The sequence below is a fragment of the Primulina huaijiensis genome, chromosome 17, assembly GCF_012295235.1.
Source record: "Primulina huaijiensis isolate GDHJ02 chromosome 17, ASM1229523v2, whole genome shotgun sequence".
In the NCBI taxonomy this organism is placed as follows: Eukaryota; Viridiplantae; Streptophyta; class Magnoliopsida; order Lamiales; family Gesneriaceae; genus Primulina; species Primulina huaijiensis.
In genome coordinates, this window is record NC_133322.1 from 5,086,729 (window position 1) to 5,108,227 (window position 21,499).

General features: G+C 32.1%; 1 protein-coding gene across 1 annotated transcript; it reads right to left on the bottom strand.

Annotated features, from left to right (window-relative positions):
- Positions 1–4,151: 4,151 nt before the first annotated feature.
- LOC140963095 (protein ENHANCED DISEASE RESISTANCE 2-like) lies at positions 4,152–18,616 on the bottom strand. The gene is made up of 23 exons (XM_073422329.1): positions 18,084–18,616; positions 17,242–17,316; positions 17,019–17,072; positions 16,337–16,402; positions 16,022–16,080; positions 15,554–15,630; positions 14,816–14,941; positions 13,881–13,915; positions 13,599–13,699; positions 13,433–13,528; positions 12,546–12,610; positions 11,750–11,821; positions 10,861–11,031; positions 10,094–10,302; positions 9,939–10,005; positions 9,635–9,810; positions 7,928–8,029; positions 7,051–7,098; positions 6,431–6,574; positions 6,241–6,336; positions 5,370–5,471; positions 4,479–4,565; positions 4,152–4,382 (listed from the first exon to the last, which is right to left on the bottom strand). The coding sequence occupies exons 1-23, from the start codon at positions 18,384–18,386 to the stop codon at positions 4,374–4,376; spliced, it is 2,340 nt and encodes a 779-aa protein (XP_073278430.1). The 5' UTR covers positions 18,387–18,616; the 3' UTR covers positions 4,152–4,373.
- Between the last annotated feature and the right edge of the window lie 2,883 nt (positions 18,617–21,499).

A 21,499-nucleotide genomic window follows, 5' to 3' on the forward strand; every position in this document is an offset into this window, starting at 1 on the left:
TAATTTAAAAAAACCTCATATTATCTTTACTTTATAAAAAAAAACCCCACTTGAAAACTTAAAATAAAATATTAAAAATGATTATTTAAAAAAATCTAATTTTTGAAAGAGTATGTATCTTGTGAGACGGTCTCACGAATCTTTATCTGTGATACAGGTCAATCCTATCGATATTCACAATAAAAAGTAATACTCTTAGCATAAAAAATAATATTTTTTCATGGATGACCCAAATAAGATATTTGTCTCATAAAATACGTTGGTGAAACCGTCTCACACAAATTTTTGTTTTTTTTAAAAAAATAACTTGTGAGCAAATATGCAATGTAAAGCGTGCAAGGACTATGACAAGGTGATTGTAACGTGACGTGACTCTCTCTCCTTAATTATATTCTTTTTTGGTCAATTCAATGGTCTACTTTTATTCGATTTTCTAATAAAAGCAATGGGAAATCAAATTTTTTTTAAGACTTTTTTTATAGTTAATTGATGATGAAAGTAATAAGAGTTGTCCCTTCAATTCTTAACGATTAAGGGAAGACTTGATTCTTCACGAAAATCGACTCAAAAATTTATCAATTATGGTTTCCAAACAAATAAAAAAATCTAAACAAAAACTTGTGTGATACGATCTCACTGGTCGTATTTTGTGAGACAGATCTCTTATTTGGGTTATCAATGAAAAAGTATTACTTTTTATGCTAAGAGTATTACTTTTTATTGTGAATATCGGTAGGGTTAACCCGTATCACAGATAAAGATTCGTGAGGTCGTCTCAAAAAATACTACTCTAAAATCTAATGGTATGGAATAAAAGAACAATAATTAAATATTATTGTTCAAAAAATGCATTTTAAAATAAATAAATCAAGAAACTATTGATTCCTACGTGGAGTGTATAAAAATTTGTGGATTTGAAAAAGGTGTTTGATGTGAGAAATGATCACGTAAATCTTAGATTATTTGAAATCTATAGTAATTTTTTTTATGACATAAAGATCCGTAACTAATATAATTCTATGTACATTGTGTGAACTTTTGACTAACGCAATATTTTATCAATCATGGTAGCAAAACAAACACACTAAGCAAATTAAATGTGGCAAGCTCGTCTTATAAGTGTTGGTAGATGACCTACCACAGTTACTCTTTGAAATCAATTAATATAAAATTTCGACCACTTAACTCTCTCAGCATTTCAATATTCGAACAAAATACAATTCTCTATCTTTCAAATGTGAAAAAGCTTATTTATATTAATATGGTAATATGAAGCATATACCCGTAAATAACAATTAAATCATGTCGATTATACAGTCCAAATAAAATGTTTAACATTTTATTGATGCATAATTGTCAATGGTATTACAAATGGAAAATTTTAATTGTAAGTAAATAAAGCAATATATGAGATGATAAAATTATTCGATGTTTCTTAAAAGAATATTTTATTCTTAAATATTTTTTAATTAATTTTTTCTTTATCGATAATAATTATATATTTAAATATGGAGTTTTTCCTTTCTAAACTAATTATATTTTCTTTAATTAATTTTTCCTTGTTCGATGATATTGTGATAATATCATTGATATTAATGATAAGTTCTCTAAATATCATATTACTATTCAAAATAATTTTTTCCTAATGAATTATTGATTTCTGGACAATTCTATCCTAATCCGGGAGATTTACTCCCTGTTATTAAATAATATATGTGTCAAAAATTTTTATTTTATTATCAATTTATTTTGGTTATTAGTTAATTCCCTCTTTTTATTCCGTCACTAATAATTATTTTTGCCACTAAATCATTTTTTCTTAAAATATATCACTAATTAACATAAATTAAAAAGTTTGGAGATTTTGGACCACAATGCTAGAACACGTATTTTGTTGATTCGAGATGAAAAAGTTTTGCAATTTCAATTATTTTGTTGACAGAGATATCATGTCTTTGGTATTTCATTTATGATTTGTGATATCATATTTTTACGTGATTTTGATACACATGTTTTATACTTTATTGAAGAAACATGATTTATTTTCTGGGTATGCTTAAAATTTTTATAGTGTTAGAATGAAAGAAGCAAGAGAGAATTTTTTTTTTAATTTAAGTATAAGCTTTAATGTCTAAAATAGAAATTGAATAAATATATAAACAAGCTATGTAGTTTTGAGATTTAAGTAATTGTATCTCTTATATTGTATAGCATTTACAATAGCTAGAGTAATTTTATTAGCATTTATAAATGGGTAGAATATTTATTTTTATATAAATTTGTTATAATAATTAAATTTTAAAATATTTATTTTTGACATTTTATATTATTCTACCACAAAAATAACGAAAAATTTTAAATCTCAAACGTAAAAGTTTTACTATGAAATAAAAATTTCATGTAATTTTTAAATATAAAATATTAAGTTTTAAAATTTGAGAATAACAATAATAATAATAATAATATAATAATATGACACATGTTATATACATGAAACGAAATTAGTTTAATGATTTTGTGTGATTATGGTTAAAGTAGTGTCAAATGCAATAATAATTAAGAAAAAGAAAAAGAAAAAGAAAAAAAGACACGTGTAAGAAAAAATTTAATGGGGTGTAATTCACCTGGTGTAGGATAGAATTGGCCTTGATTTCTTATGTCTGTAAGACTCTATATAAGGAATAAAATCTAGGGAAAAAGAGGATATAAATAAGAGAACATGAGAGCCTCTCGTTAGAGAGTTGTGTGTGACTAAAGATACTTTTGTTGTTGATGGTCGAGAATTGCATGAAGAGAAAAGAATTTATAAGTGAAGATTTCGCGTGATTGACTTACGCTGTTTTGCTGTGTTGCCATAAAGTGTTGCAGACACTCGAAGACAACGCTCATGTAAAGTACTGGTCAAAGAGTTACTTGTGGTTCCGGGTTTTTGGCAATACAATCAGTGTATCTGTGGTTTTGTAATTGTTTATTTGTGATGCACTCTACTTCCTTGTCTTGTTAAAGAATATCTTTTTCGTAGTTTCACTAGTATTAGTTTTGTAAACTATTTACAATTTCTAGTGAATATTTTGTGCATAATTTATTCTTTCTTGTTTTAGTCATAAAACTTTATTTGTGTGGTTACCTAATTTATTCTGCTGCATGTTGTAGATAGATGTTATAACACTTGCACACAATACCTAAAATCTTATACACACAATCTAACAATACCTAAAATCTTATACACACAATATTTTCTGTACTCTTATGTTAAACAAATCAACTTTCAGTTTCGTTGATCATTCATTATTAATACTCGTGTATTATATTTTTCAAACTCTTACTTTCTTGCATAATATTTATTAACTTAAAAAGATTATTTAACATGAACAGATAATCCAGATATATAATCATAATCACAACAGAATTAATTATTTTCATCTCTCATGATAAATTGTACTTTAATTAATTTGGCTAATTTAATCACATGAACAATTAAATTATTTTTGTATTTACTCCAATTTATTTATTTTTTCCCGAAATGGTCAGTTCAATAATATCAAAATGAGATTTTAGAGAGATCCAAACAGACCAAAAAAGTAAAATTCAAAAGTCCACCAAGACAAACATACCGAGAAGTAAATTTTTCTTGATTTAATTTTTATTCTAAGACCTTTCAACAAATTCTACTGTTATCCATGCAACAATTAACATTCCAAGCTTTCGTGACATATGTAACCAAAATATAAATTCTTCCAAGAAAACTAAACTCTTAACTTTATAGAGCTTACTTATCTTTAATATATAAAAATTATCATCATCATCACCGTATTAACATCAAGCCCTGATGGTAAAAATTCGAATAATAATCGATATACTCTTTAAATTCATTTTTTTATAATTATTTTTAAAAAAACAGACACATCTTTCATGTAGAAATTGAAGCATATACCTTGAAGAAAAGTTCTTTCATCTAGAAATCGAAGCATATACAGCACAAGTGATGAAAGTTGAAGGCCATCTGCTAATAGCGCATAAACTAAGGATCTCCAAAGATTCATTTGCATAGTGTATTGATCTATGCTATATTTTTACGCGATATTAATGCTAGACTGGTATAGATTCTACACAAAATACATGTGACTTTATGAATTATTTGGACGAGTCCATGTCACACCAAATACCTTTCCATTTGTAACATCACAAAATTTTGAGTTGCTTAAAGTAGTATTACAACAGTATTAACAGAGTTCAGTAGCAACAACTTTCACAAATAGCTATCATGGAAAATTGATCCAAAATCCTATCTAGATACACCCTTTTCACAATCCGAACGCAATACCGAATGACAAGCAAGAAGATGTACAAATGCTTGCTCAACCATCGTAGCATTAATATATCTGCATGTACCAATTTTTGTACTCTAGTATAGAGTAGACAAAAATCATCTGTGTTATGTTTTATCGAACAAGTAGCATGAATAGGTGACCTCAAACCTTCAAGGCTACAGCAGAATCAAGCTGAAAACGATTCAGTCTAACGGTTCCAAGAATATATTCTGGGAGTTCCGCCTCTTCTCTTGCCTGTAATAAAGAGAGATGAGACATTCTTCACATGTAACATCTATGCTTTACGAGGTATCTCTATTCAGTAGTTAAACCGTAAGCTAAGGCAGTGATTTAAGCTTATAGGACATCCAGTAACGAGTATCTTACTGAAATCATTATTTATTTAACTTTCAGACACGTTCAGAAATATTTATTCATTAAGGCAGTGATTTAAGCTTATAGTTCTCACAGACACGTTCAGAAATATTTAAGTTTAAATCCATTCACAAAAAGTGGACTTACTAAAAGATTTATGTGGAAACATAAAGGTTTCCGTAATTGCTAAAAATACAAGCCACAGCCGAAGACAAAACAAACATGCTCTAATTTAGTAATAACATGTTGAATAAAAGACATCTAATAAAAGATGTGAATATCAGCACATTACAGCAAGCAGAAACACCAAAGAAAACTAAGCCACTCTTTGTAGACAATGGGAACCCGCTATGTCGAAAAAATTTGGCTGCTAAAAAAGGTAAGTCGATGGAATGAGTTTTTGATGAAAAGAGGATGGAATTTATTCTTCAAAGTTGACTGGAGAATATAAATTCTATTTCGTATTAAATTGACGAGAACTTAGATTGGCTAAAACCAAAAGCAATCTTGTCCCATAAGCACATGACAACCCATAGCTTTTCAGGAATGATCTTACAAGTGAATGCCCAAGGATTTCAATCTTAAGATGATTCAATCGCATGTCAATACTAAAACATCACTATATCGATTCAATTTTTATCAGTGAAACTAAGTGGCAAAGAGAGGAAATAACAATACACGAACCTCTATGACAATTGCAAGATCAACAACAATGCTTGTGACATATCCCAGGACAAGGCCAATGACGCTTCTTGCTACTGATGATGAACCAATATCTACGTCAATCTGCAGGATGGGTTATTCATCAATAGCCCAATCTGTAAAAATGTCAAAGGCCACCATATTCTATACTAGAGAAACTTTGTAGCTAATAAGTTGCAAATACAGAAAGACTAAAAAGACAAGAGGAAGTTATCATGGGACTGCAACATATTCCAGCCAATGAAGTAAGATAAAACAATGATCTATAAGCAGAAATATTACAGTGCCACATTTATCTTGCTTTCCAGTCCACAAGATTCTTTGCAGAAATCTCACTGGAAATTTTAACCAAAGAAATCCTGGTGATTTTAGTTGCCAACAATGAAATGGACTTATTTTTATAGGTACCATATAATTTGTTCAACCTATTTGATACACTAGTAGAAACATGGTATCAGCTCTACCATTCTTGCAATCAAGTTTAAGAATTACTGTTTGACGTTTTGAGTAATCTAAGGTCAGGCCAAGCCAAAAGCTCCATCAATTTGTTTCACAGGGCTAACTAGCTAGTCAAGCAGAGTACTAATTCATCTCAAACGTTAATGTCATCTTGTTCACCATAAGGTTGATATACAAACTGTAACAAAAATAGCAACCGATGAGGAAGAAACATACAAAGTGGGTAGAAATAGACCATTTCAATAAGCAGTGAATTGCAGAGTAATGTGAAAAATGAAGCCCAAAATACTTTTAAGTTTAACTCAATCAGCTCAGAGGCAGCAATAATAGATGCAGAATTCCGAACAAAAGTCACCAGATATTAGCATGATGGGAACAAAGTATGATTTCTCACCTCAAGAAAATTATCTTGCCTGAGGTATTTGCATGTTACTGCTTTTCCCAGAAGGCAAGCTTTCGTTCCAACAGCACGCTTTACCATCCAGTATCCCTGTTAAAAGAAATTTAGATAAATTATGATTTATGAGAATGTCAGGCAGGTTTCGCAAAAAGACACCACTTCGTGTAATTGGAAATAGGGCTACCTTGATAATGCTAGGAATAAGCTTGAATCTTGAATCACGAAACATATCAGTGCCATTGACAAATTTACCGAACAAAGAACTTTTGTTTATGGGCCTGTCTGCCGCAAAATAAATAACCAGGCTGTAGTTCGGTCTGGCTGGAACCTGATAAAGAAAACAAGTGTAAAATATTCAATTAAAAAAAGTTGCTACAAGAAATAAGAGGAAAAAATTCTACAAAATCATTGAGATTAAGCAGGAGAATTTTCCAGCTTCAATTAGACTTCTGTGCACCTAAAATACATATATGTTTTCGCTTTACAACTTTTTTGCACAATAATAGGTTCCCCAGTACAAATTAGCATCAGTGCAGTTTTAGAAATCACAAGAGCTTTCCACGATTACACAAAAATAAGTGTGTATGATAATTGCTACAATGTTTGTCAGTTTCCACCAACCTCAAGCATCTATTTTATTTTTTGCCTGCAATAGAGTTTCTGAAGCAAAATACAGAGTTACACAATGAAAAGGAGTTGATATTGTAATATGAGACCAAGACAACTAATCAAAAATACATAAAATTCAAACATTATGTTCACAATACTCTGAAGAAAAGGAATAGACAACAGTTATCAGCACACCTCAAGATTAATGACAAGGATGAATGGAAGCTTTTTCCCAGCTTCACTCTGCAATTGAGACAAAAGAAAGAAGAAATTTTTTCTTTGAATTAGGTATCACGAGACAGAAAATACTCTTAGGGAAAAATTATATCAGTGAAATAAAACAATTCTTGAGCTAGCAAATTCTTTGTTGAAGCAGACACTCTAACTATCAACATTGCTGTCATAAGAGAGAATGAAAGCAACATAATAAGAAAACAAATAATATATCAGAAAACGATGTGGAAATACATCAGGGAACATGATGCATCCTACAAGAAACAAAAGGAAACACTCACGTGGAACTGCTTAAACTTCAATGGCATTGCACTTGAAGAAAATGCATATTTAACTCATACACGGGGCTTCATGAACTGAGTAGCTCATTCAACAAAGAATTAAGGGGAAATTGCAGGAAGATAGAAGTCGGCCATAAAGAATTCTCGTTGTAATCCAAACGACCATGCCATTCAGACACAAATTAGTAAAGAAACACTGTCTGAAAAACATTTTGGACAATACAATGGATTTAACATTACATTATCAATTAATCATCAGTTGATCAATCACTCTGAATTCATGAATTACCAAAATAATTATTACAAGCATGATTATAGAAAACTGAGGTTGCTACCATACTATTATAGATCGTGGAAAGCTTCTTTAAAAAGCTTTTCGTTCCAAAAGTCAATTTGAGAAGAGCACAACATTGGTCAGCATATCGAAACTTCAAATTGTAACAGCTCAATAGCTCTCAGTTACGGTGTTAAGAGAATCAATATAGAATAGAATGGAAAATCAGCTCGTATAGCTTTCCACTGATGTGAAATGATGCAATCTCAATGTTTTACATTACCTGAACGATGCTTTTAGGATGCAAAGCAACATTTGTGACACAATCTTCCACTTTAAACCAGTCAACTGCAATGAGCGTAAGAAGAGGTTCGCCACCTTTTACCTGGATCAGGAAGTACAATTTGATGAAGTTAGAGAATCATAGATGATGTATGAGAGAAAATATCTACAAATATAAAAGAACCAATGCAAAAAAAATTGAACTGATTTTGTCCTATAAACATCCATGTAGAAAACGGTTCATTGTACAAGATGGGTCTACTTTGTAAATGGACTAGATTTACTCCAGCTTTATAATGGAAACTCAACAACAACAACAACAACAACAACAACAATAATAATAAAGATTAAAAAGCATGAATGGTAATGGTGGCAGAAGGATAACAAATCAGGGAAAAATGGCTTTGTACACCATCTCAAGAAAACAAAAATCAGCAATTATATAATTCTAAGACCAAATGTAGCTGACTAAAGATATCGGATAAATAAACTTGAAATACTCAAGAAGTTATTGTCGGGAATATAGATCAGATAACTGGAAATTTAATGCATTACCAGAAAGCTACATTCTTACTATTCATGATAAACTAATGCTCCAAAAGTTTTCTTTGTAGTTTAAATTATATAATAGAGATAACAACTCTAGGAAGAGACTTTAATCGCCTGGATGTATTCCTTTGTACAAACAAAAAAATTATGCTCATTAGTGGACATATTTTTTTTATTGACTTCCGTGTAGATAATAAAACTTAATTCGAGAATATAAAAGGATTCATGTTCAACGCACACACACATACAACCATTTAATTGACTGCTAAAGTCTATCACAGTTATCATTTGAATTCAGATTTGGGCTTTTTCCAGTAAATATTTTTCATGTGATTTTAAATTGACACAATGTATTCATACAGAATCAGGAACTCTTATTAGAATGCTACAAAAAAGAAGATATAACACCTAAAGAGAAATCATCCTCACTTTTCAGCTTCAAGGGATGGTGATTGGTACATAGCTCGTAAAATAGTCCTTTTAGTATCCACATTTTATACTGCAGGTGATGCAAGTACTCAGTATCTTTTTCTGGATATTTGTCAATTTCAGTATTATATTTATTTTTCCATTTATTTTTCCACAACTCAATGTTTCTGATTTTTTTTCTTTTTGAGAGCTGGCTGTGAATTACTAAGTTAAGTCAAACTTTACTCGTAGAATAATCACCTTGAATCCTTGATCATAGTGTTTCCTAGTTATTTACAGGTAAGACTTAGGTTTAAAGAAGTTTATAAATATGAAAGAGCTTTGATAAATTTAATCGATTAAAGAGCGATAAACTATTTGAAGTATCTCAAGTTTAATGGCGAGAATTCATTAACTTTCTTCAATAGACATCCTTGGAAGCTATCAAAGAGATCCTATGATTTTTACAGCTTTCAAAAGTGATGTCTTTCTGCTGTTCTTCCTATTCTTCAATGTTGATCAACTTTCAAGTTTTTCCAACTAATTGTAAAAGCCAAACAGCCTTGCATTAAAGAATTGATCATCCTACATTGCACCAATTGCAGGAAACCTTCCATATTTTAACCCTCAATGCCACTTGAGTTATGAAAAAATTTTAGGTTGGCAGGGGATATTTGATTTAACATCACTATAATCACAAAGATATGGTATAAATATCAGGGAAACATTGCATTTAAAATACTAAATAGACCTTTATGCTATCTTTCAAGTAGGTCTTCCCTCTTATCATGAATCCAGAACCATCTGGAGAAGACCAGCAGTTCTTATCAGCTTCATCCTTTGCTCTCCTCATGGACCCTTGAAACTGACTTGCATCTAGGTTGATTGGATGTACCTTCGAGTTCAACTGATTACTTGGGTCTGGATCTGTATAAATCAATGAGAGAGATGATTGAAGAATACTTTAAATGCAAAAATATATTTATTGTTAAAGGGAAAAAAATATCAGGGAAAAAACTAGAATTATTCTTTAATACAGTGATTGGATAAAATACCTGAAGCCTTCTTTAGTGCCAAACCTGCTATAGCCCATGAAACATTCTTCAGCCTAATTTTTTTGACCTGCCAAAAAACGACAAAAGTTAAAAGACCATGAAGTCCTTTAAAAGTAGATGATACAATACTCCCAACACCAAGTAAGGAATATAACCTTATTAACTCCCATTTCATCGTCATCGTTATCGTCATCATCATCATCTGATGAAGAATCAGCAGCAATTGCATCATAAAACTCATCTGCTGTTTCTGCATCCTCAAATTCACTCAAGGACCCAGAATGATCGGATAGAGTTGTATGAACTACCGTGGTACATGAATCTGATGCAAGTGTTGGATTTGCTGCGACGTATTCCTTGAGACCTGAAATATCATAAAGTAATAAAGGATTTGTGCAACTAAGAGGAAATTGGAAAAAAAAAAGTAAAGCATTAGCATGTGTCAGAGAAGAGGAAGAGAATCTGGATAGATGAAGTTTAGGCATTGCTAAGCAGAGTTAATCGCTTAAGGGGGTAAAGGAATTGACGGCAACTAATGGGCATCTAAATAGAGAGTTAAGTTTTAGATCACAGATTTCAAAAGAAGAAATAAGAATCATTGGTTATACCAGCTCCTTCAAATAATCAAGAAGTATAATGGTTATATTTCTCGAATTTTGGACAATAACGAGACAAGAAATCATGGAGGCAATTCGATTTGAACTTCAACCTAACTATAATTACCTATAAAAAAAGTCAAAGACTTATATCTTCTCTCCTTCAAAAAGTTACGAGAAACCCAGTTTTATGAGGATGGGGAAACAGTATGAACAATAGAAAGCAGTAAGAAAAGCAGACAGGAATCAGATCAGTGATTGGAAGGGACTCCTCTCATTAATGTTTCACGCATTATGGGCAAATCCGGATAAAAAACATTACAAACCTGCTACTTGACTCAGCAATGCATAAGCAACAGTCTTTTCAAACTTCTGGCAGTGATTATTCCTCCACTTAAGCCAACCTTTGGGGTTTATCTCCAGTGTTTGTGTCACAAGACATCTAACAGTTTTTGGCGATGAAGATGTGCTTAAACTACTAATTTCCCATGTGGAAGCTACATAGTGAAGCAAATCGAAAAGGTAACTACCAGGCATAGGAATTTCTGCTAACTTGAAAAATTAAGGACAATCAAGCTATCTGACATACATTATTTAAAGGGCAATAAAAGAAGAAAAAACTTCAACTATGAGAGAAAATGTTGACAAAGCACCCATAAACAACAAAGTCACATAGAATGAATAACAATTTGGCTCTCATGCAGAACTGCTATTATTAGGACAGTAAATGTGGTATTTGATACAAGATAACTTTTTTTTGGAGGAATACAAAATAACTTTCACCTTAAGATCATTGGACCCATGGGAAAACTATATTGCCAACAGATTGAAAATCTATTTCAGTTGAGATTTCATGCAATCTCCAATCATGCGATTACCATACAAAGTCTAAGCAGGTAATTACCTGCTGCTAGTCTCATGCCAACGCTTCAGAATATTTTTGATAAACCAAACGGAAAATGAAAATGAGAGGCAATGACAAATCGTGTTATCTGTATTAACTTCCAAAAGCATGAAATTTGGGTATCACATCTCATATGGCCAATACACCAGCAGTTACCAATGAGCTTTAGCTTCTATTGTTTCAGGTAAAATAAAAGCCAAAAAAAGCATATAGATGATTCGATTCTCCGGTTCCTCTATCTTCTTAAGTACAATACAGAAACTGATTACCAAATACTGGAAATTCATGTTGATTATATTGAATCATCTTACGGTTAATTTTTGTGCGTTTGTATCCAGATCTTGAAGGCTGCTTCTTGTGTACAGAGGGGAACTGCAGGATTGCTGCACAATATGTGCACAAAGACTGTCAATCACAAAATGGTTTAGTTGATTTAAACTGCGTGTACTACTCAATCCAGGAAGGACAGTCATTTCCAAAGAAAAAAATTGATATAATTCCAGATTAATAATACAGAAACATCTATTCTTCGTCTTCAGAAAGTCAAATGTATTCTAAAATTAAACTAATACAAAAAATCCTGGAAAGTATTTGTATGGAAAATAATTATGGACGACAAATTTATAGAATGGTTCTTACCACTCAAAGTAGACTCTAGAAAGATGATTTCGTGGCAAGTAGATTTGGGAGACATTTATCCACTATTTTAACAGTATGTCTTAAGAAGTATTTTTTTTTTGGCAACAAAAATTGATATTTTATTAAATATTTAAAGGCTTTTAATTACAATAAGCGGACTCACGACAAAATGCCAAACAATACCCTAACTATATCAACAATACACAAAAACTCAATCTCTCAATAAATCTGATATTAAGACATTCTCAAACTCCACGTGACCTGCATTCTTCACCCGTGTCTTAAGAAAGTATTGTGAATTACAAACTGATTGAATCGCTAGCTTATGGAAGTTTCTAAACTCTAAAGCTCTAACAATTTTCAAGAACAGAAAATGAATGATTATGGGTATTGAAGTTTGACTATTATGCATCAAGTGAAGCTAACTGAATGTAAGCATGGAGAAGCCACAAAATAGCTAATGCTTACTGTATGTTCCATCTTGTCCACGAAACCATTGCCAGGTAAAGACAAAATCTCTTTTTGACTTCCACCTGCATATAGAACATCATAAAAATGATGATCGATGATATGGGCAGAAAATAACAGCAAAAAAAAAACTTCATTTTCTCTCTATGAAATGGATTGAAATAATGAATAAAGAGATAAGAATGAAATATTTAGATGATAAGACTTCCAAGAAAAAAAAACCACAAAATCGGACAGGAAGAAAGGCTATAGCCTAACAATTGCATGAATTCAAGCCAATTATATAATGCAGCCGCCATAAGCTTCATTGATATTTATATTACACTTCCATGAAATCATAGAGATCTGGGTTATTACATAGCAGGGGAACACCTTGAAGAAAACACACATAGATGCAGCCACTAACTCTCAGCATACAAAAGATTTGCGAAGTCAATCGACACAATGGGTTGAAACAGTTTACTTTCAGCCAAGATGAACTTCTCGGTTCCACAAAGTGATAACCAATGATATATAAAATATAAGGCAGTGCAATCTCTGAAAATGATTAAGTCAAGTATAACACTATCACTCGACATAGTCAATAACTTGGTATAAACTCAAGCCTTTACAGGTCCTCAAACAAGGAAACAACCCTTTGAATAAGTTTCAAACTAGCAGCATCCTGTGGTAATATAATCATTGATTAAGTTCTCTCTTATATCAGTTACCTTCTAATGCAAAGCCAAGAGGATATAAAGTTGAGCGATAAATAAAAATGTTAGGATTCTTCAATGAAAGTATTACCAAAATGCTTGAGGAGATTTAAACCAAATGTTCAATGTGTCCTCCTTTATCTCCAAAAGAGAATATTATAATACAAGAAAGTTAGTGCAAAATAAACATACCGAGTTAGATAACGCGGATCAAATGTACCATACACAACATCATAGTGTCCGTTTATTGAATCCACCAACTCCAAGTCACCTATTAACGTATCCCACCTGTAAAAGATGCATTAACTATTTTTCACTTGAAAAGGCAAATCCAAATTCATTAATCAGGCCAACTCACTCATATCTCATATGTCGCTCAGTACTCAATACAACTTCAAAAACAGTATCTGCACTGGCATCAACAACACCAACAGCTTTGACAAGAATGCCTTTGCCACTCTTCAAAAGAAGCAAAGCATTCAATGAAATCATTATGCCAAAATCCACATTATAATTTAACATGAAGGGAGATGCATTCTAGTCTCCGCTCCAAAATAAACCATAAGTAGAATGATGTGTTAACAGAAGTTTGAAATATGCACAACATGAGAATTACAGCGACATTTGATCAACTATCTACCTTTGAGTGGGCCGCATCTTCAAATATTCTCACACCTGAAACCCGAGCGAGAAGAACATATGTTAGGGACAGTTATCTAAGTAGGATATAAATTCTTATAAATACCAAATGATATCTCAAAGCAAGAATATTTGTTCCGATCCACAAGTGATCACATCCTCTTTGCTTCCTATTCCTATTCTCAAATCAGGCGTTTCTCCATTCTATAAATTTAATTAAATTTGTTCGCAGTCGTATACCAGAAATCCATAGAGACATTAATATTTTTGCCAGACTAAAATTTTAACGCATCTAAAAACTAAGAACCCCACTTTTAGACTAAGTATCTAACTTCCAAATGCTGCTGATTACAACACTTGCAGACCCCTATATCCATGTTTTCAACTTGTATCTGGGTTCCTTCACTAAACCCATACCTTAGGTCCCAACAGGAAGCAACAAAGTTAAAATCCTAGGGAAAAGATTGGCAACAGTTCCATGAACCCCAACATTCATTCAATTCCAATTTATAGAATGTTCTATGTCCAACTTTGATTGGCCACTTTGTCAAAACGTTTAAGCCATCAGAGGACACACAATTACATATTCAACGATGTGTGTACAAATGCGTGTCAGAATCCTCCCACCCACTCACACATATGTTACAGAAGAAAAGCTTCTTCATATTTTAATAGAAATGGATGAGTTCATTTTAAATTAAATAATTCTGAAAAAACAAAGAAAAATTAGAGACATGCATCAGACAAACATGGAGTCAACCACCAGCACATGATACACAATGCTGTTAAATTTGAATTTTAACTAAGAATCCTTTTTGACCATTCATGTTAATACTTAAAATGATGAAATGCACAGTCTAAGATAAATGAGATTTTTATTTTGTTTTTCAAGTTCAGAAAGATAATACCAATGCACTAACAAGAACAAAAGTTTACCATTGATTGTACGGACACATTTCCATTCATACGTTTCGACCACATCTCCACCATCGGCATCAAAATACGCATCCAATCTACCAGCAGAACCTAAGTCTGAGGTTTTGCGCAAAAGCATTTCAGGCCCTGTTTACAGCAAAGATAAAGCAATCACAAAACAATATTTGATATTTCTAATCACAGAACAGCAACTAAATTCCCCAAAAAGAAATCACATAAAATATATGTTGGCCTACTATAACCATAGAGCAATTCTATGATGTGGTACAAAGCAAAATATAAGCACACAAGAAAAAACAAAATGCTACACACACTCGAGATAATTTGACACTTGTATGATCGTTACATTGAAGAATAAGAGTTATGATTTGTTTTAGTAATTTCACAGTTTAAAACTAAGGTATCTGGGCTGCTTGTGAAAATTTTTGGTTGAAACATTAAAGAAGAGGTAAAAGTCATTTGAAACACAAGACCTTTGGTCTAGAGTATTTATTTTGTTTACACAGCTGATAACAGGAAACAAGAACAATTACTTTCAAACGTATTTATACACACACGCTCCATGGAGGTGATGTAGAAAAAATAAAAGAAATGCCAACATTTTGATAAGGAGAATATCTCTCTAACAATCGTCTAAATATAGCAATACATGCGTATAAGATCCTCTAAACATAATTCCGTACCAATAACCCAATTAAGGCCACTAAGAAGAATGCCAACCACATAATGCTGCCTCACCTTGACCAATCCTTATTAGCTTCTTCAAACCATGTGCATAACGCCGTACTCTAGGCCGATGTTCCTCCAGGTTAATCCTTCCAAAAAGAAAATCAATCTTACATTTTGTGCGGGTAACTCATATAGCTCAAAGTGTAAGCCTAAAAGATAAACTATACGAGTAAATAGCAAATCATATTGGCTAGAACTGCATGGCCAACATGCATAATGGTACACATAATCATTCAGAATTAAAATTATTCTAAGATCAAAATGCAAGCAGTTTGAACATTTTCCTGTAGTTGATCTCTTCTCAAAATTTCAATCTTGATGTTGTAGTGTAGGAGTAGAAACAAAGTAATGTATAATGACATGGAAGTTTATTATTCATCGGGATTGATCTGATGAAGTACTTCATAATGAGAAAAGAAGACTCAAAATCTCTGAATGAGAATTCTGGAAAAATATTTAAGGAGTGAATTAACATACTCATCCTCCATGTTCAGCTTGTTTCTCACGCTTTTGTCTCTTGAAAGCTCATACTCTACCTTCAATACAACATATAGTGAGATCCGTGAGCAGAATAATGGCTCTATGCTAACATCAACTGCAATCAGCAAGTCTTATATAAACATACCCACAATATTTATAAAACAATTTACTAATGTTTTTCAACACATATCTTAGAACGTCAAAAACGTGAGTGAGAGTGAAACAAAGTCGGCATCATAATAATGAAAAAACTAATATCACAATTTCGTGCACAAGAAAAGTTTAAGACTGGTCTGCAAAGCATATCAATACCTGTTGCTTAGCCTGATCAAATGCTTCCATCCATTTCCGGGCATCACCAGCGGTAGCACAAGCAATCTTGCAGCAGCCAAATAATTATTCAATGTGAGCAACCTAAACTATGAGTACTAAAATTTAAAAGTAACTCGCAGCAGCAAAACGGTGCCATAAAGCCCAAATATGGACATTAAGGCTTCACCACTTTAAGTAATAAACAACTTCATGAACTAAACACGTGGTTCTATGGAAATCTTGTTCATTAGGTTATCTTCAAGATGCAATCATTTAGCTTGGCGATCGCCGCAAGTACGCAAGAACAGGATGAAGATTTCGTGTTTGGAAGAAAATAAGGTCTTATTAATACACGCTGATTCTCACAGTTGAGTCAAGGATCATTTGCTCCGGACCAATTCACTCGAGTATAAAATACATGTGACATAAGTTCGAGACCAATAAAATGGAAATAATTCAGAACTAAAGTTTCACAAAGTTGTTAATAAGGCTGATAGATTAGTTTCTCTTTGCTGAATAAATTATAGATAAAAATTCTGAACTTGAGAAAGTGGAGCATAATAATACAAATGCAGATAATTAAAATAGCAACTACAGCAGTATTGCAGTAATGTGGTTGTCTTCCTCATGCATTCATACTCACTTTCTTTAATGTATAAAATGTAATCAAACTATAACTTACTTCTCCCTTTTTGGTTTCATCCAACCGATTGTAGAACCTTAGCACATAAAGATCCTACAAAATAAACCAAATATCCACAGGACAATTAGCTATATTTATCTATACCTTATAATTTTTACTTCAAGCATGGAAAAACCAAGGAAATAAAACATAACAAAAGAGAGAACAAATGAAGTCAAGTAACACATCCATCAAAACAAGGTAAGAGTTGAATTGCCCTTACACCATGGTTAACCTTCCGACGTCCTGACTCCTCCACCATAAACGTATTCCCTATGACACCCCTGTGAATGGGCTTCTGGAATATGCAATTATTGAACAGGAAAACACATTGCAGAGATTAGATTTAACATTAAACTCTACTATAAAAGTTCTCTAAATATTCTTGTGACATGAGGCGCAAACCTCAACAAAATGACCATGGTATACTGTTTATCTCCATGACCAAACGTGTACATATGCATGAAACTAGCACATTAGCGAGACAGAGATGCAAGTGCCAATATTATGTGAATGGAAGATGTACAGAGATGTTTCTATCATCCAAGGCCAGAAGTACTACAGTTAAAAAATATTCAAAGTTGATGGTAAGTCTTCAAACAAGATTCCATAAAAAAAGGAAACTTAGGCCAACCTAGGTGGTTTGACTTTAAAGAAAGCATTAGCAAGAGTGTATTGGAAAAGGGTGTCTAGAGTCCCTCATATCACTGATCCCTCAAACATCTCAAGACTCAATATATGAAGTATGGACCATCAATGTAACATGCACATAACTTTGACCCATTCCTCGTCGTGCAAACCATATTAAAAATTAACCACGCGTTCTCAAGCAAATTTTCTCCTGTGTAGAAGCCGATCTCTTTAAAAAAATTCAAACTTTATTCGCAATCATTTAAAACTACAAGTTTCTCATCCAAAATACTTTAAATCATCCCCAATACAGTCCGTTACTGTTTCTGAGCAAACCAACGATAAATAAATAAACAAAACAATATAACGATAACCGCGCACAAGCTGACGAAAAATTCCAGGAAAAAAAGCCCAGAAAGGGAAAACAACATATACCAGGCCGGGATTCTCATGGGGGTCACGTTTGTACATCTCCACGTACTTGCCGCGGATGAACAAGAAACGAAAATGGCAATACTCATGCCCAATTGAATTGAGCCCCAGATGATAAACCCACCCGGAATACTCAAACCTCTCGCCATGGTCGCTGTTGCTCCTGATGCTGGTGCTGTGTTTATCATTATGTTTGGCAGAACCATTGTTTGTCCGCAATCTCTCCTCGGAGCCAGACTCCGAGCCCATACTCGCGGGTGATTCTGCCTCACTCCCCACCTTTTTCATCATCGGTGCTGAAGCCATAGGCAAGAATCAAGATCTACGCGTGAACGTGGAAATATGGTAGCCGGTATAATTGGATTACAATAAAAAAAAATGGAAAATGGTGGTTGCAGACGTGGTGCGAATGAAGTCAAAGCAGGAAAAACTAACACCCGAAAGTCGACTAAACAAGGAATTTGTAGGCATGTCGCGTCACTCGGTGCCGACTTCTCCGAATTATACTATTCGGGCTTTGTGTGTGCTTTGCGCGTACACCTAGACAGTATCAAGATAATCCAATGCGTATATTCAATATGACATGAATATATAAATCCTTGAGTAAAATATTACTTTAGTTATATTAATGTGTCATATTTTTTGTGTTTTTTTAATCTATATCCAATTGAAAAGTCTCCGGGTAGATATTCCTTAATTTGGGGTTGAGCGAGAATTATAGCGATGTTTGAGGATCAGACGAGTTATTTACGAGCTCGGACGAGTTACGCATCTTTTCTTGTCTAGCCTCCGATTCAGGAGGACAAACATGGAACATTGTTGTAGACATTATGGTCAGTCAATTTTCGATGTCAAAATTATCTTTATTTGATTTAACATTTATTATTATAAAATTTTAAAAAAAATCTATCATGGTAAATTTACCAGTACAGTATTATTATAAAATATCTAAATCATATAAAAATCATCTATATAATTTTTTATTTTAATAATTTTATAAATTGTCGGCAGTCATGGATTCAAATATCATTTAATGGAATTTAAGTCTAATATTGACTTGTCAAATGTCAATGCACAGGATTATTATCATTTATGGATATCATTGGGTGCTTGTCAATAAAAAATGTCTTTGCGACAATAAGTAACAATTGAATTATATTGTCTTTTTCTTTCGAAAAACACAGTATATTGTCCGATTGAAGATATTGTATCATAATATTTTATTTTTTCATTTTCTAAAAAATAATAAATAGGTAAATTCTGGCACTTGGACAAATCTATTTTTGAAAAAATTATAAGATAAACATCATAAAAATAAAAATAAAAATATGACTCCCACGCTTATATTTTTAGTTTTTTGTTGTTAATATATTATTTTTATCGTAAAATAAGATTTTTCGTCACGCTAAAAATTTATCACCAAAATATATTGTTTAAATCACTATATGTAGAATCAAGAATTTTTATGTTTTAATTCTAACAAATAATTGAGTCAAAACTGACTTAAGATGAACTGGTGTAATCGAACAAAACTAATACGGTCCCAATTTGAAATAGCTCTTATCATATCATCAGTTTTCCTCGTTTAGTTTCAAGGATTTCAGTTTACAAGAATCAATTTACACAAGAAGATTAAAATGATGATTAATTAAAGTAATTTGATACAAAACCGACTGCAACAGTGTACGATTGTCACAAATGTTAACATGGACTAAAAACAAGTAAACAAGCACTTTTTTGTAACATATATTTTATTTCAGAAACTATATATAAATGAAGAATTCAGCCTAACAAAAGGGATTCTCGGCACTGCCAAGATTTAATATTTAAAGCCTTCATATATCTTAATGAAACTCAATCAGTTGAGCACTTCATAAAAAGAATGTATATGATAATTTAAAGATCATTAAGTGATAAGATAATATTGTAATTCACTACATTTGAATTACAGTTTGCATACTGTGTATTATCAGTTGAGGTATATATAAATAAGTTTCAGCTTGGCAGTGTTTAAGTTCAAACTGAACTGGAATCTAGCAAATTACTTGTATTATCCAAAATCTTATAGTGTGAGCCTTCCAAAAGAAAGAACGTGTGACATAAGAGCCTGAGTGTAATGTCTGAGATATTACAACTATAAAATAGTATTGATGGTATTTTCGTAAATAAGTTGAAAAATAATGAATTAATTTTAAGGGCAAAATGGTAATTAGTGACATATCTTGCTCATATGAAGCCCAAATGATTTGAGATTTGGATATAACATAGAACACTGAAAGATATAGAAGTTTCATGGTTTGAGTTTTGGAAAAATTTGATCGTTTGACTGATCCAAAGGGATATACCGATGTTAAAATGTTAAATAGTATATATTATATTATATTATTAATATAATATAATATAATATTAAAATAAAAAAAAACTAAATTAGATTTGAGTATGTGGAATTCAAATATGAATTCCACCAAACTCAATTGCCAGAGGATAGAAACGAACGAGAGGAGAGGAGAGAAAATAGGTTTCAGGTTTTCTTTTCGCTCGTGCGACTTATCGGTTTATCCAATCGACGAACCGACTTCAGTTCTGGAATCGTTGACACGAGGTCTTCGATTTGAGGTATAAATTTTATAGTTTTGGTGATGTTTAAAATTCGTCGATTTCTGGAATAAATCCGATAAATTGTTAAATCATACTGAAATTGAAGATTTTTGAATAGTGTATGATCTTAACGAAGTAGAGAAGATTATTGTGTTGTTGTTTTGAATTATTCTTAATTTATTATAATTAGGGATTTTGATCGTTGAATTGAGATTGGAGAGTTGTTTGTCAGTTGTTATTAATTCTAATTATATATTCGAAGTGTACGAAGTATAGGCTACACGTTGATATAAAGTTTTCGTAATTTGACGGATGTTGTAGAATAGCCTATTATTTGAAGTTAAATTAATTAGTGTGTATTTGATGGTAGTATTGTGAATTAAATACACTAGAATATTAAATTGATGAACGATAAGAATTTATAATCGAGTTTTATATGTTGTTGAATTAATTATTGTTGGGCTATTTGATGTTGTATATTGATGATGTTATGATTGTATTGATACGGTGATAATGATCTGATAATTGTTGTTGAATTAATTAGATACAACACAAGCCTCGGGATCAAAGAAATAGCCAGATTATATATATACTCGATTATCAGGTACGTGTTGACGTACGAGCATATGTTGTTATTGTTTAGTATTGATGAATACTATTGCGTTGAACGATGATAAATCACTGGTATTGGGTGATTTGATATTATATCTGTTGTTGTTTATTATCGTTGATATTGTTGGTTGTTGTTTGTTGGAAGACGTAACGTTGATGTTATTCGTTCGACGATATTGCTGTCGCCGGTGTTGGGGTGCGACGTATCG